The 26235-nt window shown below is 42.7% G+C and overlaps 1 protein-coding gene across 7 annotated transcripts; it reads left to right on the top strand.

The window, feature by feature from the left end:
• The first annotated feature begins 258 nt into the window (after window positions 1-258).
• PLSCR5 (phospholipid scramblase family member 5) lies at window positions 259-25716 on the top strand. Of its 7 annotated transcripts, none has more exons than XR_009763840.1 (9): window positions 259-330; window positions 10112-10263; window positions 14207-14249; window positions 16158-16378; window positions 17052-17213; window positions 19902-20063; window positions 23043-23097; window positions 24060-24195; window positions 24388-24470. XR_009763840.1 is itself a non-coding variant. In XM_061634472.1 (8 exons), the coding sequence occupies exons 1-7, from the start codon at window positions 303-305 to the stop codon at window positions 24424-24426; spliced, it is 807 nt and encodes a 268-aa protein (XP_061490456.1). In that variant the 5' UTR covers window positions 259-302; the 3' UTR covers window positions 24427-24470; window positions 24562-25716. The 7 variants fall into 7 exon arrangements, 4 of the variants coding, with proteins under 4 accessions (XP_061490456.1, XP_061490454.1, XP_061490457.1 ...); XR_009763839.1 differs by having other exon boundaries at window positions 23994-24195; XR_009763841.1 differs by lacking the exon at window positions 19902-20063 and having other exon boundaries at window positions 23994-24195.
• Window positions 25717-26235: the final 519 nt, after the last annotated feature.

Genomic DNA, 26235 nt, shown 5'->3' with positions numbered 1-26235 from the left:
AGCTTCAATTTTTTTAAAAATTAAGTTTCTAGGTGGTCTGGTTCCCGAGATATACACCAAAATGTCAACTGCCCCCACATGACTGTTAAATCTGTTTTACAGATGTTTAGAACAGCTCCTAGCTCTAACTACAACTCCCATCAGCCCAATCCAGTGGCTATGCTGGCTGGGGCTGATGGGAGCTGTAGTTTAAAAAAGTAACTTGTTCAAGTTCTGGCCCTTTCAGGATTGTAGCCAATAAATGAAGCCAGGTTGTGACTTCTTGATCCAGGCATGCCTAAACTTAATTTCAACGTCAGAAAATGGAGGCTTTCAGATTTTGCAGTTTGTGTAAGTAATATGGCTTAAAGTTTTTTTTCTCTTCTGTGCAAGAGTCAGACCCTGGGCTATGAAATATGAAAGTATTTAATCTAATACTCCATTAGGACTTACTTTTGAGTAGACATGGTTAGGATTATATGGGGTGTATTTTTACACCTCTCTGTGTGTGTGTGTCCTTTCCATCAACCCTGTGAGGTAGGGTTGGTGACTGAAAACCATGGCAGCTCACAATAAGAAATAAATCACTTTAAAAACCAATAACCATAAAACAAGTATAAACAGTTGCAAAACAGCTTAAAGTGGCATGATTCTGAATTTTGGGTTGAGTGAATGAAATTTATTTATTTATTTTTATTTATTTATTATTTGATTTATATCCTGCCCTTCCTCCCAGTAGGAGCTCAGGGCGGCAAACAAAAGCACTAAAAACACTTTAAAAATCATAAAATCAGACTTTAAAACATATTAAAACAAAACATCTTTAAAAACATTTTTAAAAGCTTTAAAAACATTTTTTTTAAAGAAAAGGTTTAAAAGCATATTAAAAAGCAATTCTAACACAGACACAGACTGGGATAAGGTCTCAACTTAAAAGGCTTGTTAAAAGAACAAGTTCCTTATCACTTCAGGGTACAGTTTTCCCTGGTTGAGTAAGCCCCATTGAATACATTGGGACTTGCTTCTGAGTAAACAAACACAGGATTGCACTATAAGTATCTTTACAGGTTGTGTAAATAATGAACATATTTGATAGTCATGTTTATATAAATATTTTGTCATACTGTGTCCCAATAAGTATCCGATTTCACACTATGGTGGTACAATACTTCCTTTACATTTTAAGTATGCCTTGGGGTGGTCATGGTTCTCCATTGTTTTCATCCTCAGGGGCAGATAGGCTGAGAGATGGTGAGCAGCCCTTGGTCACCCATTACAGTTTATAGCTCATTTCCATTTTGAAAAATTAATTAAAACAATTTACATGCAGGTTAAATTTATTAAGTGGATTCACACAATACGTTTAAAGCACATCCAACTTGCATTTGAAGCGCATGACGTCCCCTAAAGAATCCTGGGAAGTGTCATTTCCCCGTCACAGTTATAGTTCTCACCACTCTTACCAAACTGCAGTTCCCATGATTCTGTGGTGGGATTCATGTTCTTCAAATGGGTGTTGAATGTGCTTTAAATGAATGGTGTGGATCTGCCCTAGGCATGATGTGCATTCAAGAGTGAATTGAAAAGAACAATTTTAAAAGATACTTCTTACTCTTACTCATTTCTCAGACCTCTTTCTGAAGTGAAGGGTCAAATCTGTAAAGAAGTTTGGAGCAGCCACGTTAAAAGATAAGGGCAGGGCATTCCAGGCAGGGGGTTGCCAACCCTGCTTGGATATGGATGTCTTTGCAGAGGATCCCTAGTCAAGCTTTACCAACAGCACAATCCAAACTATATCTACTAGAAGTCAGTCTTGTTGAGTTCTATGGGGCTTAATCCCTTAGTAAGTGTGTTTAGAATTGCAGCCTTCAGGAGCATCCATCTTTACCTCCCAAAGCTCCCATCTAACATCTCCACAACACTAGGCTCCTTTGTCCCTACAGTGGCCTTCTGATGACTGGCCTGGCCTGAAGGCACTCAACCCTTCTTGCTGAAAGCGAGTAGGCTAGATTAAATGTTCGCTACCCAGGCTCCATCTTTTAGCTAAGATTTCTATCTTAATTTCCAATCAGATTTTTTTTAATTGTATGCTCCAAGCAACTGTGATTGATGCTTAATGTATCATGCTTAATGACATCACTAGGGCCCACCCCGTGACATCATTCGGGCCTGCCCCTCAAATCTCAGGTTTTGGGTTGCTTGACCTGGCAACCCTAGTCCAGATAGTCTGTTTCATCCAAGAGTAATTGCAATAGCTGTGTCATAACCCTCTCAATCACCTTCCCTAGAAGGGGGTATTTGCAACTAGGCGGTAGTTGTCACAAACTAATGGGTCCAGGGTGGGCTTTTTCAGGAGTAGTCAGATCACCGCTTTCAGGATGGTTGGAACCACTCCCTCCCACAACCAGGGCTGGCACCAGGCATGACTGTGCCCTTGCGCACCAGCCTTCCCCAGGCCCGTAGCTCCTGCCTTTTCCACCTACCTCTGTCCTGTGTTCTGCTGCTGCATGTCCAGGATTGCCATCAACCAAGATGGTGGCGGAGGCTTTTCTAAGGGGCTGATGCCGCCGCCGCTACATGCATGTACAAGATGGCTGTAGGGGCATCAGCCTCTTAAAGAAGCCTCCCCCACCATTGATGGCAGCCCGGTGCACACAGCAGCAGAACACAGGAGAGAGATAGGTGGAGCGACTGAATGGGTGGGTGGCCTGGAACCTCCAACTCTGCGATCCACAGCAAGGACCCTGCCATGGATCGTGGAAGGAGAATGCTACTCTCCCACCCTAATGAGGGTCCCTTCAGGGGGCCCTTTGGGCTGCAGGGACCCTCAGCCAGGGCCCGACCTGGCCACACTTTGGTGCCAGCCCTGCCCACAACAATGCATTGACCGCACCCTGGATCCAATCGGTTAACCCCCCTCTGCAAGCTTTAATAAGCCAGGAAGGGCATGGGTTGAGAGGGCATGTTGCTGGCTGCATCGTCGCAAGCACTTTGTCCATGTCATCAGGCCACATCAACTGAAACTGGTCCCAAGAAGTTGCAGCAGACGTTGCACTGGCCACCTCACTGGGGACTACAGTAGATGTGGATGACGCATCAAGACTGCTACGGAGGCAAACAACTTTACCCTCAAAGTGCCTTGCAAAACATTCACAGTGGGTCTCCGAAGGGTCTACAACTCCCATTTCCTGGAGCAGATGTCAACAGACCACTGACAATATGGAAAAGCTCCATTGGATGGCTACTTGAGGATGTGATGGTGGCAGAGAAGTGGGCTGCACAGTAGGCATGGTTATGATGTTGTTAGCAGTTGTTTACCGGCCCCAATTCAAGGTGTTGGTGTTGACCTTTAAAACCCTATACGGTTTCGGCCCAGTATATCTGAAGGAACGCCTCCAGAATCATCGATTATGCCGCCTGACGAGATCAGCCTCGCAAGACCTTCTCTCGGTCCCACCGGTGAGAACAGCTAGGCTGGTACGGACCAGAGAGAGGGCATTTTCTATTGTGGCCCCCACCCTTTGGAACTCCCTCCCTTTTGATCTCAGACATGCTCCCTCCTTGTCCAGCTTTCACCGAGCCTTAAAGTCCTGGCTATTCAGGCAGGCCTACCAGATTGGGACAGATTAATTTTATGTTATTATGAACTGAAGGATGGTTTTTTAGCTTAAATTTGGTTATGCTGATACTTATATGTATTGTTTTTAATTTTGTTGTACGTCGCCTAGAGTGTCCCTAACCCAGACAGATAGGCGACTGAAAAATAAAATTTATGATGATGATGATGATGATGATGTTTTACTTGTGCCCAATCAGCCTCACAGCTCAACTTTTGCTACTTGCGCTCTAGCCATCATCCAGCCTGTTTCATTACCCATAGTCCACTAGTGTACCAAGGTGCAAACTGGGCTACACAATGCCAGAGACAGTGCTCAGGGGCAACCGTGTCAAAAGCCTGATGCGCCCTGCTGTTCAATAGCATGACAAGGGTTTCAACAGGGTCACCTGCTTTATCTACTGGGAACTCCCCCAGAGCATTCAGGAATCTTGTGGATTCGACTAGTCTCTGGGGGCGGACCATCTTAGTCTGTCCATCACTCCTGCAGGGGAGGATTGGAGCCATAGTCTAAACTTCACCAGGAAGTGGTCTGACTATGACAATGGGAAGACATCCACCCCCCTATCTCCAGACCACCTTTCATCTGGAGCAAAAACCAAGTTAAGGGTGTGCCCTGCCATATGGGTTGGGCCGGTGACAATTTGAGACAGCCCTAGCGTTGCCAGGTCGGAACCATCCAAAAACCTGAGAAAATGAGGGCGGGCCCTAGTGACGTCATGGGGCGGGCCCTAGTGACATCACGGGGTGGGCCCTAGTGATGTCATGGGGCGGGCCCTAGTGACATCATGGGGCAGGCCCTAGTGACATCATGGGGCGGGCCCTAGTGACGTCATGAAGCATGATACATTGTATCAACCACGCTTGCGTGCAGCATACCATTCAAAAAAAATTTTCTGATTGGAAATTAAAATAGAAATCTTACCTAAAAGAGGTCCAGCTGAAGTGACAAGGTCATTCCTTCTTACCATCTTAGGGAGTATGGATGGAAAATGGAAATGGAATGCTTTCAAGTTGATCCCAACTTTTGGTGACCCTATGAATAGGGTTTTCATGGTAAGAGGTATTCAGAGGTGGTTTACCATTGCCTTCCTCTGACTTTGGACACATATACTTTGGACACAAAATGAGAAGACATGATTCATTAGAAAAGACAATAATACTGGGGAAAACAGAAGGGAGTAGAAAGAGGAAGGCCAAACAAGAGATGGATTGATTCCATAAAGGAAGCCACAGACCTGAACTTGTAAGATCTGAACAGGGTGGTTTATGACAGATGCTATTGGGGTCGCTGATTCATAGGGTCACCATAAGTTGAAATTGACTTGAAGGCACATTAACAACAACAACTGAATTAAAGATACAAAAAAGGAAAGTGGAAGGTGTTTTATTTTATTTTTTACAGCCTGGAGAAGTGGTAAGAGGTAAAGTCAGGAATGAATGCATTTTTTTAATGAACAAGGTAGCATGTTGAACTATCTTGTAAAAATGAACTAAGAGTGCTTGCAGCAGCTATGCTAATGCAGAGTGAGCCAGTTGTTATCTGCATGGTGCTGTGAAGTCAGTTGTATGTTAACTGTATGCTCATGCAACAGATGGTATAGCACAGTGGGGAGGAGAGCCTGGCTGGGAGTCCAGAGTCTATGAGTTCAAATCCCCACTCGTGTCTCCTGGATGTCAAAGGCCAGCTAAAGATCACCCCCACAGTGAGTGGCTCAGGGATTATGTGCCCTGCCACCTGTGGGCAAGGTGCATAGTCGCAAGGAGCCATTTCCCCCAGCTGGCAGTTGCGGACAAGGAAGGGACTGGCTTGTGCAGCTGTGGCAAGCTGAGCAGGCCCTAGCCAGGTGGGGAGTACTAGCCTTAGATGGTAAACCGCCTCTGAATACCGCTTACCATGAAATCCCTATTCATAGGGTAGCCATAAGTCGGAATCGACTTGAAGGCAGTCCATTTCCATTTCCATGCATATAATTAAACAGATGCAGTCAAGTTTTTGGACTTTATTGTGATTGCTGGCCAAGCAGGATAGGGCTCATGGGAGTTTTAGTACAATATCTGGAGGATGCTACTTTGGCTGCCTTTGGGATAATAGATGGCAGCCTTAAGTCTGAAATGGTGTTTGGAATTCTGTAGAGACCAGCCAGTACACATTATGTCATAAGGCCAATTCTTAACCATTTGGCTGTGGCAGTTACCTGAAATTGCTCTTTCGTGGGCTCTCACAAACACCACCAAGCTTTTCTTTTAAAACAGACCAGCTTGTTTAAGTACATACAAAGAATAAAAAAGGAAGTCAACTGACAAGAACAAGACACTTTTTTTCTAAGCAAAATTGATCAAAGAAAAAAAGTATGCTTGTGTGTGTGCCTGTGCGTTTGTGTGTAACACACACACACACACACTTACATGTAGCATAGAATCACAGAGCTAGAAGGGGCCTTTTAGTCCTTCTAGTCTAAGCCCCTGCTGGAAGTCCAAAACCCAGAACAAGATCAGGTCTGTTCGCTTAAATTGCCACATTAGAGACTTAATGAGACAACACGAGTCAGTTTATTGGGAACTTTCCTACAACAGGGTGACCATATGCTTAGATCTGATAGACCTGAAGCAGCTGACAATTTAGGGCAGACTTCCCCAGCTTGGTGCCCTCCAGATGTTAGCTGGTGGCAGCTGTATGCCCAAAGATATCTGGAAGGCACCAGGTTGGGGAAGGCTGCTTTGGGGAGATGGGAAATGTGCAGAAAAATGGAACAATGGCACACATTCCTATTTGTTGTCATTTCAATCTCACTCCCACATCCTGTCAAGAAAAGACAATTACATGATGATTCTGTCCGTTTCCAGCAGTGCAATTATCCAGAGGAAATAGTAAGAAACTGAGGATTAGGGCCAAACTCTCTCTTTCTCTCTCCAGCCTCTCTCTCTTTCTCTCTCTCCAGCATCTCTCTCTTTCTCCAGCATCGCTCTCTTTCTCTCTCTCTCTCTCCAGCATCTCTCTCTCTCTCTCTCTCTCTCTCTCTCAGCATCTCTCTCTTTCTCCAGCATCTCTCTCTTTCTCCAGCATCTCTCTCTCTCTCTCTCTCTCTCTCTCTCTTTCTCTCTCTCTCTTTCTCTCTCTCTCTCTCTCCAGCATCTCTCTCTTTCTCTCTCTCTCTCAGCATCTCTCTCTTTCTCCAGCATCTCTCTCTTTCTCCAGCATCACTCTCTTTCTCTCTCTCTCTCTCTCCAGCATCTCTCTCTTTCTCTCTCTCTCTCAGCATCTCTCTCTTTCTCCAGCATCGCTCTCTTTCTCTCTCTCTCTCTCTCTCTCTCTCTCTCTCTCTCTCTCTCTTTCTCTCTCTCTCTTTCTCTCTCTCTCTTTCTCCAGCATCGCTCTCTTTCTCTCTCTCTCTCTCTCCAGCATCTCTCTCTTTCTCTCTCTCTCTCAGCATCTCTCTCTTTCTCCAGCATCTCTCTCTTTCTCCAGCATCACTCTCTTTCTCTCTCTCTCTCTCTCCAGCATCTCTCTCTTTCTCTCTCTCTCTCAGCATCTCTCTCTTTCTCCAGCATCGCTCTCTTTCTCTCTCTCTCTCTCTCTCTCTCCAGCATCTCTCTCTTTCTCTCTCTCTCTCAGCATCTCTCTCTCTCTCCAGCATCGCTCTCTTTCTCCAGCATCTCTCTCTTTCTCCAGCATCTCTCTCTCTCTCTCCAGCATCTCTCTCTTTCTCCAGCCTCTCTCTCTTTATCTCTCTTTCTCCCGCATCTCTCTCTTTCTCCAGCCTCTCTCTCTTTCTCTCTCTCTCTCCAGCCTGCTACCCACAGCAGCAGTGGATGCCGGACGGGGCCAGCTCCTTCTTAGCCCCGAGGACACCCAGCCGCTTCACCCCTCGTGCTGTGGGCGCCGCTGGGCGGCAGCGGCTGCGATGCGCTCCCCAGCCAGAGATGCTGCGGCCGCCGCCGCCGCCGCCTCCACTGCCGAGCTCCATCGCGGCCACTCCTGCCCAGCGGCGCCCACAGCAGGAGGGAGAATGACAGCGCCGCGCTCGCCTGACTGGCCTTTTAAGCAGCGCCCGCCTCGCATGCCCAGGGCCAGCCCCTCGTTGCCGCTCCCACCCGCCCCTGTCCAAGACAGGCTGCTGCCTGGGAAGACAGAGCCCGGCCCTGGCGGCACCAGCTCTCCCTGCCTCAATGACAAAGGGCGGGAAGGCGGCCAATGAAAAGCCGGAGATCATCCAGTTTAAGCAAAGTATTGCCAGAGGCCGGAGACGGCCCCTTTTTCCCTGAAACTCCGGCCAAAAACCGGAGACCTGGCAACCCTAGACAGCCCCATGGTCATCATGAAGGCCATGAAGTCCTGAGCTGGAACACTAGAGGCAGACTCAGCATGGACATTGAAATCACCCAGGACTGTTGTTCTGGGCTCCTTCAATACCACAGCTCAGACGGCCTCTGCCAGCTCGGTCAAAGAAACTGCCAGGCAGCAGGGTGGATGGTACACCCGCAGCAACTCTAGTTTCCTGTCTCCTTGGCCCGACACCAGGTGCAGGCCCCCACAGCCAGCTCCAATACAGAATGGTTTCCTGGTAACAGAGATGGAAGTTGTGTAGACCACAGCAACTCCTCCCCCCCATCCCTGCAGCCTGTGCTGGTGTTGCACCGAGTATCCAGGTGGGCCATGCTGGGTCAGATCAACTCCTCCCAGCTCACCCACCCAGATCTTGGTAATGCACACCAAATCAGCACCTTCATCCATGATCAAATCATGTATTAGTGAAATTAATATGCAAAAATGTGTATTTTAGAATAAAATGTTGCCAAATTTTCTAAAACTCAAACTCAGAACTCTGTTCATAGGGCTTTTGTGGTAAGAGGTATTCAGAAGTGGTTTACCATTGCCTTCCTCTGAGTTTGGATGCATCTTAGTCTGGTGTCTCAGCTTTGACCATTCCGCCGTGGGTGCCCCTGCTAAGAGCCTAGCCTCTTGGTCTAGACTCCTGATGGCATTGCTCTCGGATTCTTCAGCACTCTCAAATCTCCTCACTGTGGTGAACTGAAATTTAAGACTGAAAAACTGGAGAGAAACTAACAGATTCAGCCATCCTTACCTCTGGTAGTGTGGGGGGGTGGGGGGGATAAGATGTTGGAAATAAAAGCTTGAGAATTCTGTTTGTCTCATGGATGGAGAAAAAAAGGAAGTCCTTTTTTTAAAAAAAAAACTTTTTCAAACAGTAATTAGAAGCATCAAACAATACAGACTTCGCACATTAATTCCACGTCTGCACCATACATTTAAAGCACTTTTATACCACTTTAAACAATCATGGCTTTTCCCCAACAAAAACCTATAATTTTAGTTTGTTAGGGGTACTGAGAGTTGTTAGGAGACCCATGTTTCCGTCACACAGCCACACTTCCCAGAGCGATTTAACAATCAATCCAATATAAATATGTAAATATAAACCAATATCAATTTCTTCTTCTCCATCTGACACAGGTCCCCTCTCAGCCGCCTGGCTCTCACCCAGGACTCCATACATCCACCCTGGCTCTCACCAGGGCCCAAACACAGCTCATTCCATCCACACACACAAAAGAAAATCTCACAAAAACACAGCTGCTGAAAACTGCTGCTGAAAACTGCTGACATCATCCTAGTGTAGAAAAACATTTACTGTTGTGCCACTTCCAGTGTGTCTCTGCCTCCCTTTTCTCAATACGGGAGCATATGACACTAGTCAAACTCTGCCCCTTTTTACTCTTATAACCTTGTTAGATCAGTTCCAGTGCCCATTTTTTAAAAAATCAGTTTCATGGAGGTTTCACAACTGATTGATAGATCAACCCCTTTGTCTTCCAGGTATGGCCAATGGAAATGCTTTGCTGCAGGCTCAGGCAGAGACAGCGATTGGCCCAATACTTTGCTGTGGGTGGTCTTGAAAGGTCTGAAGGCAGCAATGGGGAAGGAAGATGTGACCATTAGAGGACAGTGTTGCTTCAAAGTGCAGCCAGAAAAACCATTCTGTCTGCTTTTGAAGTAGCTGCTGTGCCCACAGCCTTAGCCTCTCACTCTAGGTTGCTTTTATGGGCAGGCACCAAGGTGGTGGGAGTTTCCTCAGGCTGTGCCCAACTGTGTCCCATTCAGCAGTCAGCTGCACCATACATACCCAGTTCCAGGCTGCAGCAGATTTTGTTTGGTGAGTTTCCCGGAGGTCCCAACGAGGTCCCTCCACCCACAGTTCTTTCTCTGGCCTCTGCACACTTCTCCTTCCTCCAGCTGCTTACCAAACTATGGTTCCCTGAATGTTTGGGGGAAGTCATGACGAAGTGGCTTCATAATGCTTTAAATATATTGTGTGGGTATAGCCTAATTGAGTTACCCACCTTTCACAGTGATAGATCCAGAGCTGGTCAAGATATTTTGTGACAGGGGAATGTGAGCCTCACATGATGGAGATGTAATGTCTGAATAGCACTACTGTTATTGACCAAACTAACACCTATTCTTATTAACAACTTTTTAACTGTTTCATGCAGATATTTCAGGCCACATTCAAAAAACCATACAACATCCTCTTTCTGGTTCTCCAGAGCCTCCAGATCAACCAAAGGCTTTAGAAAACACTGTCGTCTGGAAACAAACGCAGCCTCCTGCCAGTTTGCCTCCTGGTCTGGAGTACCTAAGCCAGGTCGTGTTCCATTTCAAACTAACTTTACGTTAGATGTGTTTGAACAGCCTGTTTTAAATTTACTTCCATCTTGCCAAAATGATCTGCTGTGTCTTTAACTTTTTGTGATTCTGTAAAATGGATCAACAGATTATTGTAATTTTCACCTTGGGACTGATTATCTATCTTCTCTTGTAATTTACTTCACATTTCACTCCAGATGTGTTCGAAACATTTTTTCCTCCTCAGAAGCATAGCAATTCCAGATGGTACTTTTTTCCTTTGGGGTAGTTATGAATTGCCTTCACAAGCACCTTGGGGATGCCACACATCAACACAGCATGAGAACTGTGTTGGCCAGTGCTGCTTCCTCCACTGGGAATAGAGTGGTGTTTTTGCTATTGGGCAATTCCATCCCATGCTTGACCTTTCCTCTACAGTAGGTAACTAAACACTCTGTCCTGTTTCCTGGTATGATGAAGTGTCAGAGGTAGGTTGAGCAGATGCATGCAAGATTTTCAGTTATTTCTTTTCTGAAACAACTTTTCCAGAAATGGAGGGTTTGCCTAAACCAGGGATGGAAAACCTGTGGCTTTCCAGATGTCATTAGCCTCCAACTCCCATCAGCCCCAGCCAGCATGGCCAGTGGTCAGGGATAATGGAAAATGTAGTCCATCAACATCTGGAGGGCCACAGGGTCTCCAACCCTCTCTATCTTCCCCCCTCCCTCTAGTCTTGGATGCCTCTTGAAACCTGTCTGCAAACCTGCTATCCACCTTAAAACTGTTACAAACCGCAGACTTTTGAGGTATACACATCACTTTTTTTCTCTCCCCCCATTTTGCTGAACAATTTGTCTGGTAAAGAGTTGTGAAGGACTTGAAAGCTCTTGGTTGACCAGGTATTACCATACTGTAGATATACTTGAAAGGTTGCCACACAGAGTACAAGATCTGTTCTCAGGCATCCCAGAGTGCAGGACATGGAATAATGGGCTCAAGTGGCAGGAAGCCAGATTTCGACTGAACATCAGGAAAAACTTCCTAACTGTTAGGGCAGTATGACAATGGGGCCAATTACCTAGAGAGGTGGTGGCTCTCCAACACTGGAGGCATTCAAGAGGCAACTGGACAGCCACCTGTCAGGTATGCTTTAAGATGGATTCCTGCATTGAGCAGGGGGTTGGACTCAATAGCCTTATAGGCCCCTTCTAGCTCTACGATTCTGTGATTCTATATTTTTTTCCTCCCCTTATGAACAAACACCACTACCTACATTTGTCTGTCATGGTATTTGAGTGCTGAGCAAATGTTCAGGAAGCTATCCTTCTTAAGTGAATACCACTTACCATGAAAACCCTATTCACAAGGTCACCATAAGTCGGAATTGACTTGAAGGCAGTCCATAGGTATTCTTGCAAAGGGCCCACTTATTCTGATATTCTGTTGCAGGCTCATGTTTGTAGAATGAAAGAAGTTCGCTTTGAAGTTTTCTGAAAAACAAAACTTTTGATTTATAACTGGACCTTGGATTTATAGCTGGATCTGCTGAAATCAAATCTAAATTACAAAGCCTTAGAACTCATGTCACACCATCAGTGTACATAGATGTGAGACTTCTTGCCCGGGAATATTGTATGTGATCAAACACTTCCAAATACTCCATGAAAATTGTTAATAGAAAGCCAGTTCAACAAGGGCAAGAGCTGCTTCAGAAAGCATTTTTTTTTTTTAGAATTGCAGTTGGAAGTTGCCCCATTTTTTCTCCAGGCTTTTCTGTACAATGAACAGGGGATGAACTTTGAGACAGTTAAAGGGATAAACTTGCATATTGTCAAAAGTGCTCATGCCAAGGGGATTACTGGACGAGGAATTACTATTGTTGGTAATCATGTTTTGTTTTTGATGTGGTTCTTTCCTGTAAAGTGGGCAGGCATCAAATTCTTTATTTGAGCTACAGTTTTGGGTTTTTTGAATACTCTACTGTTCTGGATGTCTCATGAGTCACCCCAAGAAATGTGTTTACAGTGGGACAGAAGTCACTTCCCTGCTTCTCAGACTGAATTGAGGAATAACTTGAGTTCTCAAAGCAGGGTGGGAAACCATTTTCAGCCCAAGGTGTTACATTCCTTTCTGGGCAATCTTTCAGGGACCACATGCCAGTGATGGGTGGGCCAGAGGCAAAAGTAGGAGGAGCAATGATGGGTATTTTTAGCCTTTGTAGGCTAGTTTCTGTACACTCAAAAACCCCTCTCTGTTCTCCATTCAGGCAAGCAGAAGTCATAATCAGAGTTCTAAGGCACATTCTAACTAGTCAAAAACATTCAATGTGGGTGTGAAGTGCAGCCAATGAGGATGGTGGCCTGGGGAAAGAGAGTGTGGCTGGCCATAGTCCCAAGGCCAGAAAGGGATGCCTGGAGGACTGCATCCTCCCTACTCTCAGGCCTGAGGTCTCTCCCTTGCCTTAAAGCATTACGGTCACACACCTGATCTATCTTCAAGCAGGCATTCACAGTGGTGACTTCTTTCTGGCACTCCAACTAGAGACAGCCCTTACTTGCTCACTCAGAGTTGATTTGAGTCTCAGAATAATTTCTTATCCACATCAGATTACCTAGTGTTTCGGGAGATATTCCCTCTCCTATGAAGGATGAACCATCTGTGTACATCATTTAGCAGAGGAGTGGGGAAATTCAAGCCTGGAGGCCTCCAGGCCTATCTGCGTGGCCCTTGGGAAACTTCTCAGCACATGCTCTTCCCTAGGCCACGCCCCTCACTGGCCCTGCTCCATACCTCACAGTAATGAGGTCTTGAACTGTGATAATGAACACCTCACTTGCCTGGATGGAGATATACATGTAAAGAAGCATCTGCTTTTGTGTTGTTGTACAGGGCCGGCACTACCCTGCAGTGGGCCCTTGAGCACCAGACTGCAGGAGCCCAAGATCACCCAAGATGATGGGGGGGGTGGATGCCCCTGCCACCAACTTGGGTGATGGAAAGCATGCACACACATCGCTGTGGTGCCACAGGAAGTTGCACAGTCAGCCTGTACCAGTGGCAGGGGTGATGCCTGGGAGGGTGGCTGCAGCTTCACAATCCATGTCAGCATTGGGTTGCAGGGTGCATGTTCCAAGACTCTATGCTAGGGTGGATCATGGAGTGGGAGCTACACCCACTTGGCCCCAGCAGCAGAGACCCCTCTCAGAGCCAGGACCCTCAGTCAGTGCCCAACCTGGCTGCCCAGTTGCTGTACAAAGGTACGCAAAAACCCCAGACAAAGTTAGTGGGACTCATCAACAGTATAAGATGCAGTTACTGTAACTAATAGGAATGACAATATGATATATTACAATAGTACATAAAAACATATGAAATAAACTCACATAGTAGTCAAAAAGAAAAAGCGCTTTGTACAAAGGTAAGAGTCATGTCTGTTGCCCACCCTCTGGCTTGCCTATCACTGGCCTGTGGCCCCTGGGAGGTTGTCCATGAAGGAATGCGACCCTTGGAATGGAAAAGTTCCCCACCCCTGCTTTAACAAAATGTACTTTTGCCCTAAAAGCACTTTCAGCACTTTCTCCCCTCAAACCGACTCCGTTTCTCTCTCCCATTGTGAGGGGGATTGGATTAAGCTATACTATCATATGATGGTTTGGGGTTGGTTTTATGCAGACGTTTGCGCTGGTACAGTTTTGTTTTTGTATTGACTGTTTTTAGTTTTGATGGTCTTTGCATTTTATTGATTTTTTTAAAGGGTGAACTGGCGAGAGGACATGGTTTAATGGGGTAGTATATACATGCAAAATATAAATAAATAAATACTGTACTATACCATATTTCTGCTATATCATGCAAAGTGCTTTTATTTATTAGTTCTGGATGCTGATCAATATTCAAATCTCCAAATATTCTCAGCTATCCATAGTTCTCATTTTGTCTTATTTATTTTCATTTCTGAACAGTTGGACCGGATCATTATTCACCAGCAAGTGGAGCTTCTCCAAGGTACTGCATATTCCAGCTCAAAACGCTGTTAGGTGTGTCAAATCCATTTATTTCTAGTCCGTAACATTTTTGCATGTCTTTGACCATCAATTCTGTCCCCATTTCTGCATTAAGCTTCAGAAATAGATATAGATAGATTACATTTAAACACATTTTTGAACATATTCTCTCTCAAAATAATATACATTTTAAAATATATTTTTGAGCTACAGATATGTCAAAACATTTGAGAAGTGCAAAAGAAGCTGGCTGATTACTAAGTTCTGGTCCACATTTTAGTTGAGGAAGGACAGACCAGTTCAGTTTGTATTAGAATTCTCAGACATCCAACTCCTCAAATTTTCTTACACTAAATATAAAAATCTGCTATGGTCTGATGCTGGCAAATCATGGGCTCATTCCAATGAAAGAACTTTTATTTCATTGGAAGAGAACTTGTCCCATGCTTAACACTCCCACTAAAGTCAAGCGGACTTGAAAGTTCTTTAATGTGGCCAGGTAGTGCCTCAAATGAGCTAGCAGCCCATATTCTTTTTAAATGGTTATTTATTTATTTAATACCACCCTTCCTTGTGAAGGTGTCAAGGGCAGCAAAAAAAATAAAACTGCAAAAAACAATATATTCTTAATTTATAAATTTGTAGTTATATAAACATATCAACAAGCACAGTCTCCGCAAAACATATGCACTACAGTCCAATGTTACACTGGGCGATGGGGAGTTTGGATTTTATTTATCATGTTATTTATTTATTTAATAGATTTATACCCCACTCTTCCTCCCAGTAGGAGCCCAAGGCGGCCCAGGATTGAGTGGAGGCACCCCTCCGCTCGCTTTGGCCAGCTCAGCTAGCCTCCCAATGGCTGCTGCCAACAGAAAGATGCTTGTGCCAGTCTATCAGCACATTCCTCCCAAACATGGAGGTGGGTGAGCAGAAACCCCACTGGCGGTGTCCCTGTTAGCAGAGGCTAAGCCCAGCAGAAGACCCTGAAATGGGGCATTCTGAGGGCAGGGCAGAGTAGAGTTGAGCTAGCTTGGGATCTGCTGGATCCTGAGCCACTCTCACAGCTGGCATTGGACAGTGAAGAGACTGATCCACACCTGATAGCTGCCTGCTCCCTCCACCTTCTGTAGCTGCTACTATTTAGGATTGGTCTGTAAAGTACCTACTCCCCTCCAGATGATTCTACATTATAATTAAAATTATGTCTTTAATATAAAATAATGCAAGATCTAAATTTTCATGTCATACTGAATGTTTCTTTAAAATTTCTAAAGTATGATTAATTTGTTGATACAGCAGTGAAAAGCAAAACCAATATTTTATTTTTTAAAAACATTGTTAAGCCACTTTTCTGGGCAAATGCCCATCTAAGGCAGCTTACAAGCAAATCAGAAGTTAAAAACAGAAAACGGTACAAAATGTTGTGGAGCTCCCTTCCAGCTGAGGTCAGACAGGGCCTCTCCTTGTTTACCTTCTGGCATCTAATGAAGCCTTTTTTTTTAATTCCAGCAGGCATTTTAATTGAATTCTGATTGTATTTTGACTCATTTTTAATTTCATTGTACTGAGTCACTGTACACCACTTAGAGGCAACTGTGACTAAGAAACATATGAAAGCAATATATAAATATGTCAAAATAAATATATATAAATTTAAAACTTTAATTTGCTATAGATTAACACTTGACATAAAAAACCGCAAAACCAGAGAAAACATAATTGAATCGAATCATCACTCAGCTAACAAAACTCATTTAAGAAACATTTGACACATATTAAGCATCTAATCCAGAAAGAATGAGCCTTGGACAGAATTCAGATATAGCTCTGAATCAAAATGGTCTTCATCTCTAACCAATCATAATGAGGCTACATACATTACTACATGTTTGGCTTTATTTAGTTATCCTCGGGACTGAGACCTGCAGCAAGTATGAGATAAAAAACCACCTGGGACAAAGAGTTTACTTCGCAGTGGAAGAAAATGGCTGCTTTGACCGTAACTTCTGCTCACCATTGAGGTCTTTCACCATAAGGATTACAGACAACACAGGCCAAGAGGTGATCACAGTGAATAGACCTTTAAGGTGTAATAGCTGCTGGTTTCCATGTTACCTGCAAGAGGTTAGTAAATCCTAGTAACCATCCATCTTTTCTTTTCACATATTTACATCCATACATGCCTCCTGATCTGGATGGGATTTTACATTTAGAAGTGCACCTGAGACTGAATGTACATAAGCATCCCACTTATTCCATAGCCCTTTATATTGTAAGGGGGCATTTGCCTTTCCTGTTTAAAGGATCCTATGGAAGTGGAATTGGGTTCAAGGAATGGGTGCATGAGAGTGTGCCTTTTCTGAGCCCAATTCCTCCATTTTTTTAATCTGTGAAGGGGCAGTCCTACTTGCAATCTAAGGGGTCCTTTGGGAGTGGTAACTAGATTCCAATTGAAACTAGGTGCTAATTTAATTGCATCGCTAAAAGTACCCCAAAAGTCTTTTCTTTCTTTAATTACAAACATAGGTAGGGGCAATTTGCACTGGGACAGGAGCACAAGGAAGGATCAATCCATCCCTCCTTGGCCGTGAACTCACTGAAGACTGTCCATCCCCACACCACAATTAGCCTCCCTCCCCCAAGGCTTAATATGATATTGAAATGAAAAGGGAGAAGAAACCTTAAAATATTATTCTGTCATATTGTTTTTGATCCAGATGTGTTTTTATTAAAATCTATAGCAATTATCTTTGTAAGCCACCTGTTAGTTTATCTTTTTTTTTTTACTGTCCAATAGTTAGAAGTCCAGTCTCCTCCTGGGACTACAGTTGGCTATGTGGTACAGAAATGGGATCCTCTCCTGCCCAAGTTCACTATCAGGAATGAGAGCAATGAAGATGTGCTGAAGATCATAGGCCCTTGTGCAACTTGCGGTTGTTTTGGCGATGTTGACTTTGAGGTACTTTTGATCATGTTCTAAATTTTCAGTGTTTTCAGTCTGCAAACTATCAGGGAGAGGTGGGATGTACTTTCACAGCAAAAATGCCCAAGTCAAAATACTGCAATTTATTTATGTAATGCACTCCACCTTTGGGGAATATAGCAAAAGGCAACTAATGAAAGTCAATAAGACTATAATCCTGTGCCAACTTACCTGGAAATAAGCCCCACTGAAGTCAATAAGGCTTACTTATGAGTAGACATGTATGTGAATGTGCTGTAAGATACCCATACTGAAAAAATCATTAGAATCAAGTCCATTAAATTAAGGACTAAATCAGTGTGTGCCACTCATCTCTGAGCGGTGTGAGACTTCCAGGGATTCCTGAGCTTACCCAGGGCTTGGTTCCCTTGCAAAGGAAGGTCAGTGGACACTGCGGTGTCATACAGCATATATGGTTTTTATTTACACATGTATTCACAACTTGAGCATAAGATGGAGGGAGTCTCGGCATTAATAGTCCATCAGATCTTGCTCCCCAAAGCTATAGACACTGAGGACAAACCTCTCTCTGTGTCTTTCCAACTTCACTCCCAAGATGAGTGGGAGCCTCTCCTTGGCTCCAGGAGGCGGGAAGGAGGGCCTGTCCCCTGAACAGAGTTCCAATAGCAGCAAGATCTCTCTTGGCCAAATCCATTTGGACGTGCAGATTGACCACTCAGAAAGCCCATTAACTCACAGGCTAACTTGGCTAAACCTTTAGATTGACAAAGGAAACTAGTCTCACCAGTGGAGCAGGTTTCTTCCTTTGCAGATCCCAAATCAGAGGCTAGAAAGGGGATTCATAAAAATTATCCGTCTGAACCCCCAAACCCTGTAACAGTAGCAATAATTAAAAACATGAATACGACATAAAACCATCAATCAAATGCCAAGTGGAACAAAATACATGTTTAAACTCTGCTTTAAAAGTATCAATAAGTTTTCTAAACATGCACATTTTCATCATATTTAAACTAACCTGGCTGTGATTTGCAGTCTTTAAATGCAATTTATGTTATTGGGTTGTGTGCTTCCCTCCCTTATAGTCCTTGTTTTGTACCGCTAGCACAAATAGGTTCTGCAGGTTGGGGATGTGTGGGAGGCAGCATCATGGCTCCATGGTGTACAGCTCACAAATGTACCACGTGACCAGTACTGTCAGCTCTGTCAGTTCCAATCCGATAAGGCAATAAAAAGGAATTTTGTGCTTTGGAGAAAACAGACAAGAGGGAAGATTTTCTCCCTCTCTTATATTACCAGAACTTGGGATCATGAAAATTGATTGGAAGTAGATTCAGGATAGGCAAACAAAAGTACTTCTTCACACAATGCACAGTCAATTTAAGCAATTTGCTATCACAAGATGTGGTTATGGCTGCTAGTTTACATGGTTTTAAAAGAGGATTCAAATTTCTGTCAATAGTAGGGATAGGCATATCCGTTCAATTTCAGTTCCTCTTATTTTCATGTTTTTCCAATCTTAGGTTCAGGTCTCCATATTTCCATATTCGTTTGTGATTTTTTTAAAAAAAGAAAAAGTCCTAATGAAAATTCATGTATTTAATGCTAATTTCTCACAATAGACACATTTTCCCAAGTAATTTCCTTTTATAGAATGCAATTTCACTAAAATACAACTTTTAATGCATGTTTTACCTAGCATATGCATTTTTGTACACATTACTTGGCTAAAGAACTGCACGGCAAAATTTGGACAAGTGTGAATTTTGAAGGATGGCTGTGTTTCAGCTTGAATATTGTTTCGGGAAGGGCTGAGGCGGATAGATTCACCTTTAGATGCTAATTTGTCCCTCATCTCTAATCAACAGCTATTACCATGACAGTTGCATGGAACATCTGTATTCAGAGGCAGTATATCTCTGTGTGCCACTTCCTTGGAAACAACACAGCTCAGTGGTAGAGCATCTGCTTTGCATGCAGAAGGTCCCAAATTCAATCCCTGCATCACCCGTTAGAGATGGGATTGTCTCCCATCTGAAACCCTGGAGAACACTGCCACTCCGTTTAGACAATACTGACCTGGATGGACCAATAGTTTGACTAGGTATAAGGCTATGAAGAAGGCTGGCTAAGGTCCACTCTAGCTAAGTTCTTCTGCAGAAAGATCTTATTTTTTCACTGTATCATTTTGGTTTGAAATTGTGGCAATTCTTTTTCCCCGATAGCTGTCTGAAAAATACTAGGAAAATTTTGGACGGCAGGATGAATAAAAACAGTCACAAATATTTTTATTTAATATATTTGTAATAATTGAAGTTCGTGCTTTATAAATTATTATTATTATAACAACCAGAATCATTAAATTAAATTGCTGTAGGCTTTCTGCTGGTTGGAATGTCATTTTCAGCCCAGATTAAATTATGGTTTGTATTACTTGGTAAGTTTTCATAGGAAATAAAATACCTATCCTGAATTTAAACCATTAAACATTTAAATGAACTCTCTTTTCCCTATTTTCAGTGATTCATGGCCTCCCCCTTTTTAAAATTCATTTGCTGTCTTTTAATTAGTCCCATTGTCATAGTTAACTACCAGTATGTTAGCCTTAACTCCATTTATCCACACTGCCAACTATCCAAATATCTGAATGATGTTCTCTACACATTCCTTTCAACCCTTATATGTCCTTTTCCTTTTCTGCAGGTAAAATCTCTAAATGGAATGTTGACCATTGGCAAGATTTCCAAGTATTGGTCTGGATTTGTCAATAACATCTTTACTAATACAGCCAACTTTGGTATTCAGGTTCCTGTAGATCTTGATGTAAAAATCAAGGCTGTAATGATTGGTGCTTGTTTTCTCTTAGTAAGTATATCCAAAAAAGGCAAAATCATCAACACAGACTTGAATCTGAGTTTCCCACATCCAAACCCAATACACTATGCACCATGCCACACTGGTTTATTTCCCATTATATTCTCTATCCACACATGCAATAACAACAACAACAACAACAATAATAATATTTATTACATTTGTATACCGCCCCATAGCCGAAGCTCTCTGGGCGGTTTACAACAATTAAAAACATTAAAAACAAATAAACAAATATACAAATTTAAAAACACTTAAAAAAAACAATTTAAAAACACATGCTAAAATGCCTGGGAAAAGAGGAAAGTCTTGACCTGGCGCTGAAAAGATAACAGTGTTCGCGCCAGGCACACCTTGTCAGGGAGATCCATAATTTGGGGGCCACCACTGAGAAAGCCCTCTCCCTTGTTGCCATCCCCTGAGCTTCCCTCCGAGTAGGCACCCGGAGGAGGGTCTTTGATGTTGAGTGTAGTGTATGGGTGGGTTCGTGTCGGGAGAGGCATTCCATCAGGTATTGTGGCCCCAAGCTGTGTAAGGCTTTATAGGTTAAAACCAGCACTTTGAATCGAGCTTGGAAACATACAGGCAGCCAATGCAAGCGGGCCAGAATCAGTTTCATATGTACGAACCATCTGGTCCCTGTTACCAATCTGGCTGGTGCATTTTGCACAAGCTGCAGTTTCCGAACCATCTTCAAAGGCAGCCCCATGTAGAGTGCATTGCAGTAATCTAACTTGGAGGTTACCAGAGCATGGACAACTGAAGCCAGGTTATCCCTGTCCAGATAGGGGCGTAGCTGGGCCACCAACTGAAGTGTATGGAATACAACTGCATAGAAAAACACATTATGATTTCTATCCCACCCTTCCTCCCAAAGGAGCCCAGAGCAGCAAACAACACCACCAAACATTTTTTAATTAAAAACATCTAAAAACTTTTCACAATGAATCATTTCAAGGTTGCTGGATACAGTATCTTTTAGCCATCAAAGCCTGAGTAGAGGAATGTTTTTAAATTCTTCCTGAATGTTAATTAGGAAGGAGTTAAGCACACCTCACCATGGAGGGCATTTCATAACCTGGGAGCCACCATCGAGAAGGCCCTATCATGGGTCAATGCCATCTGGGCATTACCTAGCAGCACCACCACCAACAGGGCCCAATTGATTATAGGCCCCCAGATGGTTGATACTTAGGGAGCCTTTCTTTTAGATATTTGAGTCCCAAGTTATTTAGGGCTTTGTATGCCAGTACTAACATTTTGAATTGGTCTGATAGAAATATATATATATTTAATTTTTGTACCTTCAGTATTTTTGCTTATTTGGTTATTTTCTTTGCTTTCTTTTTATTTCCTTTCATTGTTAAATTTACAAATAAAACTCTAGGTTTTTTAAAAAAAATAGAATTGGTCCTGGTCGCTCACTGGCAGCCGGTGCAGTGCTCTCAGGACAGCTGTGACATATGACCCCATCGGCAAATCTGGAAATCACAGAGACAGCACATGTACACTATTGTATGAAGAAGCAACCCTAAGACTGAGCCAACTTAATTATGGCCCCAAATTATGGAATGATCTCCCTGACGAGGTGCGCCTGGCGTCAACACTGTTATCTTTTCGGCGCCAGGTCAAGACTTTCCTCTTCTCCCAGGCATTTTAGCATGTGTTTCAAATTGTTTTTATATTGTTTTAAATTTTAAAATTGTGTTTTAAATTGTTTTTAAAATATGTGTTTTAAATTGTATATTTGTTTTCATGTTTTTGATTGCTGTAAACTGCCCAGAGAGCTTCAGCTATGGGGCAGTATACAAGTGCAATAAATAAATAAATAAATAAATAAATAAATAAATAAAATAAACTTAAGAACACCACCTATATACCATGTTGGCAGAGCAGGTTTCTGTAGGGTCTTTCCTTTTGCAATGGACACCCTCTTTTGGAGGATCCCTCTGGGATTTCTTTCCTTGCTCTGCCAAGTGAATGAAGTGTTAATGAGGCTGTCAAGGTATTATTTATTATTGTGGTTTTTATATTCATTTATATCCCACCTTTTCCCCAGAATTGGAACACAAGGCAGCTTACAGACATGAAAACAAATACAGTTAATAACATACAAATAAAACATACGGAAGTTATAATTAAAATGTAATTAAACTAACTGTAACATTAAAACCACTCAAAACAGCAATTATTTATTTATTTATTATTTAATTTGTATCCCGCCCTTCCTCCCAGCTGGAGCCCAGGGCGGTAAACAAAGCGCTAAAAACACTTTAAAACATCATAAAAACAGATCTTAAAATACATTAAAACAAAACAGCATTAAATTTAAAAAAAAAAACTTTAAAAAAGGGTTAAAAACATTATTAAAAAACATATTAAGCAATTCTAACACAGACACAGAAAATTAAAAAAACTCCACAAAATACAAATCAGTAAAAACAGCCCCCTATTTAATAGCTGTTACAGTGTCAGTTCCCAAAAGCCTGCTGGAACAGAAAAGTCTTCACTGCTGACAAAAGGACATTGTTTTTGATAGATGTGCATAAAGTAAGTTAAAGAATGAGGGAAATAATCAAGCAGTGACTAGATATTTCCTTCCTTTCTTTTAACTGGGTTCCTACTTCACGCTAGCAGTGTAAGTGGTAACACTTTGTTGCAAAATTATATAAATCAATTAACTTTTACCTTCTTGGAAGGAGAGGCTGTGGATCGTCCCTCAAGGTTGTTGTTATAAGGACGTGGTTTGCATGCAGAATGGGCCAGGTTCATTCCACCAGCATCTCCTTGTAGGGCTAGGAAAGATCTCTGCCTGACTAGATACATTCATAAGAGGGGCTTCCACATTTATTATGCTGTTAACCAAAATTTTCATAGTTTAATTTTATCTGTGACATTTTTATCTCACCATTCTTCCAAGGAGTTCAGGATGGGTACATTGCTTCTCCTCCCTCTTTATTTTATCCTCAGAACAACCCTGTGAAGAAGGTTATATAGAGAGAGACTACTTCCCAAGGCCCAACCAGTGAGTTTCATGGCTGAATGGGAGTTTTTGAACCCTGCTCTCCCCAATTCTAGTTCAAGTCTAACACTCCAGCCTCTCTGGGACACTGGCTCTCAATTGTACTATGGTATTTCTCACTCTCACACACACCCTGAAGCTACTGAAAGCCTAAAGTGACACAGATTTGCTCTTAACATGTCAGATAATTTGTAAAGAATTTTAATTTTCTTAAATTCAAATGTTGCATAATTATATCTAATGGGGGTAGTCATAGTATCCTTTGATCTGAACAATCATACAAGGCTGAGCAGCTCCCTAGGTGGGGCAGTGCCACATTTGCCCTGTACCAACCTCCACCTGCCCTCTCCCCCTCTCCTTTCTGGGAAGCAGCAGCGACCCACCTGCTGAAAAGCTAGCATAGTGGCTCCATCCTGCCCAATGAGCCACTTCTGATATGAGGTGTGCTGAAAACTAGCAGTCAGTTGGAGTTAACTCTCATGCACATATATGCACAGATTTGTTCTAAATTGGAGCCTTCTTCATTTGTGAGCTCACAAGTTGACCCTTGGTCCTTGAGCTGGGAGTGGAACCATGCCAGTTTGCCATGACCCCACATTCCTCACCATGCTGTCTCCACCCTCCATTGTCCATGTATTGACATTGACATCTGCAGAGGGGGAGGCTTCACGGGTACACAAGAAGGCTCCCACTTTGCTGGTGTCCGCATCAATGCCATCCGGGTTGAAGGTGGGATATAAAATATCTAACAACAAACAAACCGTAACATTAATCTCAAAGCCAGCATGAAACAATAGTAATTTATTGGCGGCTTAATCAAAAAATCAATAAATCTCAAAGCAGTTTGCATAAAGCCAAACCCCAGCTAGCTATCCTTATTTATATCCCCTTCCCTTTAGAGAAGAGATAAAATTGTGAAGCCTTCTTTCAAAACACTAAAGATGGGACCTGCTTCATCTGTATAGGAATTATGTTCCATAATTGCAAAGGCACCACCAAGAAGGTCTGATTGTCGTCACTGGCAGGCCCTGAAATATATCTGAAGGTGCGGACAGGACTGAGTGCAAACGGTCCCAACCTAGTTTTAAGCTTGAAAGGCAGGTAACTAGCATGCTGTAAAAATTGTAAAGGTGCATAATGATTGATTTCTTCTGATGCAAAACTATGTTGCCTCGGAAGAACTGCTGTCTAATAATTAAAAGAGGCTTGAATGAAACCCTTCAAGTCAGCCTTTTGATATTAATTGTTGCCTTTTTGTATCTTCCTCATCATTCACCGTTTATTTATTTGTAGGACTTAATGTTCTTTGAAAACTCCTTGGATGGATTGTAACAGGGAAGATGATAGGAACAATAAAATATGCAAGCTACATTTCAGTAAGTAAGAATGAAACATAAAGTGTTCGCCTTTGCTTTGAAGACTTACACATAAGACACTTTCTAATTCTTTTTCATTTTCTTCCAGCAGTCCCTTGAGCTCTGGATATTACTTTTGAACTGCAGAATTCTATGGCTTCCTTGCGGTCTTTTTGCAAGAGGATAAAGGGAATGACCATGTTTATTAAACTATAAATAATGCAAATAATGATTTTCTCATTTTAATTTGCACAGATGGTTGTTAAACATACACTTTACAGAGAAAAAGAGGGAGTGCACACAACATTGCTTTGGCATATTGAAATTCTCTCATTTGATGTCTTTGTGTCAGAAAGCATGAAAGATTAGAACTAAGGCGTGTCGTCCCACCGATGAAAAGTCTTTACTTATAGAGCCCTTTGAAATTTGGGGAGACTTGGCACCAGCTATTAACCAAAAAGAAAAAGGAGGATTGTTGTTATATCCCAATAAGCTTTCAGCTTTAGAGTTCAGTTAACAGAAACTAATAGATTAAACACCATCCACTGGGAAACCTAAAGAGATGTCTGAAGGGATGCTTGCAGGTGATGGCGTTAATTGTTCAGATTTAAGATATACTTAAATAACATAGTTAAAATTTATAGCCTCACTGATGGCAATTGCCTGTTTCCTGTAATAGGTGATGGATCAGAGCGTATCAAACCAAACCCTTTGAAATGCATATGGTGTGATTGATTTTAAAGTTGTGATTGATTTTAAAGATCTTTGTGCCTGAACAGGAGATTGAAGAACTGAGCAAGTATCGGTAACAAGAGACAGAATTCTAGGACTTATTAACTGTTGAGTTAAAATTTATCAAAGTGCTTTGTTTTCACCAGATAACTCTTAAAGAACTCAAATGCAAAATTTCTGGGCTTCTTACAAAAATACATAACTTGTCCCTAAGATTGTCTCCTATCTGTACCAGAGGACTGGGAAAAAAGCCACTGTAACAGTGATTTAAAAACGGGGATCCAGAGGATATCCAGGGGAAATTAGAGACCAATTATCATAATATCTGTTCTAAGGAAATTGGTCAAAAGCATTGCTAAAGGTATCAAGTATGTAGAAAAAGAAGTATAGTTGAAGAAGGATCAACATGCTTTCTGCAAATGGTTAGCTAGAGTTCTTTGAGAGTAACATTAAACATGTATGGATAGGACTGATCTGGTAGACATTGTGTACCTAGACTTTTAAAAACTTTTGATAAAGTCTTTCATTAAAAGCTCCTGAGGACAGATTCTCTTATTGATTGGTGCTTGGTTAAAGAACTGGAAGCAGATGGTAAGAAAAACTTCTCATAATGGAGGGCCATAAGATAAAGGAGTAGGGTTCCCATGCAGCTGCAGGGGTGTAGTCGTCCAGGATCTCAGGGGGTCTTAGACACCTTACTTTTTTAGGAGCAGGGTCCCAGCAGGGTCTCTACGTCTCCAGCATCCTATGAGCCTATCAGCATGAAAGGGGAGAGTGTTAGCCACTGAGAAGAGTATTCTAACAAGCTTCCTTGTCCTTTTCTGCTGGTTAGAGCCAATCAGACTGAAAGGAGGTGAGTCAGCCACTGAGAAGACTCTTCTCAGTAGCTAACACACTCCTCTTTCATGCTCATTGGCTCCTAGGAACATCTGTTGTGGTGAGTGAAGGCATTCACAAGGATCATATTCTCAACCCAGCAGCAAAATAGGAGGGAAAGGGGAGAAGACATGGCTGTGACTATCATAAAGGGATCCTGCACTTCTGAATTTGCCAC

The sequence above is a fragment of the Rhineura floridana genome, chromosome 7, assembly GCF_030035675.1.
Source record: "Rhineura floridana isolate rRhiFlo1 chromosome 7, rRhiFlo1.hap2, whole genome shotgun sequence".
Taxonomy (NCBI): Eukaryota; Metazoa; Chordata; class Lepidosauria; order Squamata; family Rhineuridae; genus Rhineura; species Rhineura floridana.
Note: the sequence above shows the minus strand (reverse complement) of the source record. Positions and strands in the feature narration are given on the sequence as shown.

Coding starts and splice junctions, on each gene's coding strand:
- PLSCR5 (XM_061634472.1), top strand. CDS start 303: ATGGAGGCTTTCAGATTTTGCAGTTTGT. Junction 10,264..14,206: donor GTCTGGAGTACCTAAGCCAG/GTCGTGTTCCAT, acceptor ATTTCTGAACAG/TTGGACCGGATCATTATTCA. Junction 17,214..19,901: donor TTGGCGATGTTGACTTTGAG/GTACTTTTGATC, acceptor CCTTTTCTGCAG/GTAAAATCTCTAAATGGAAT.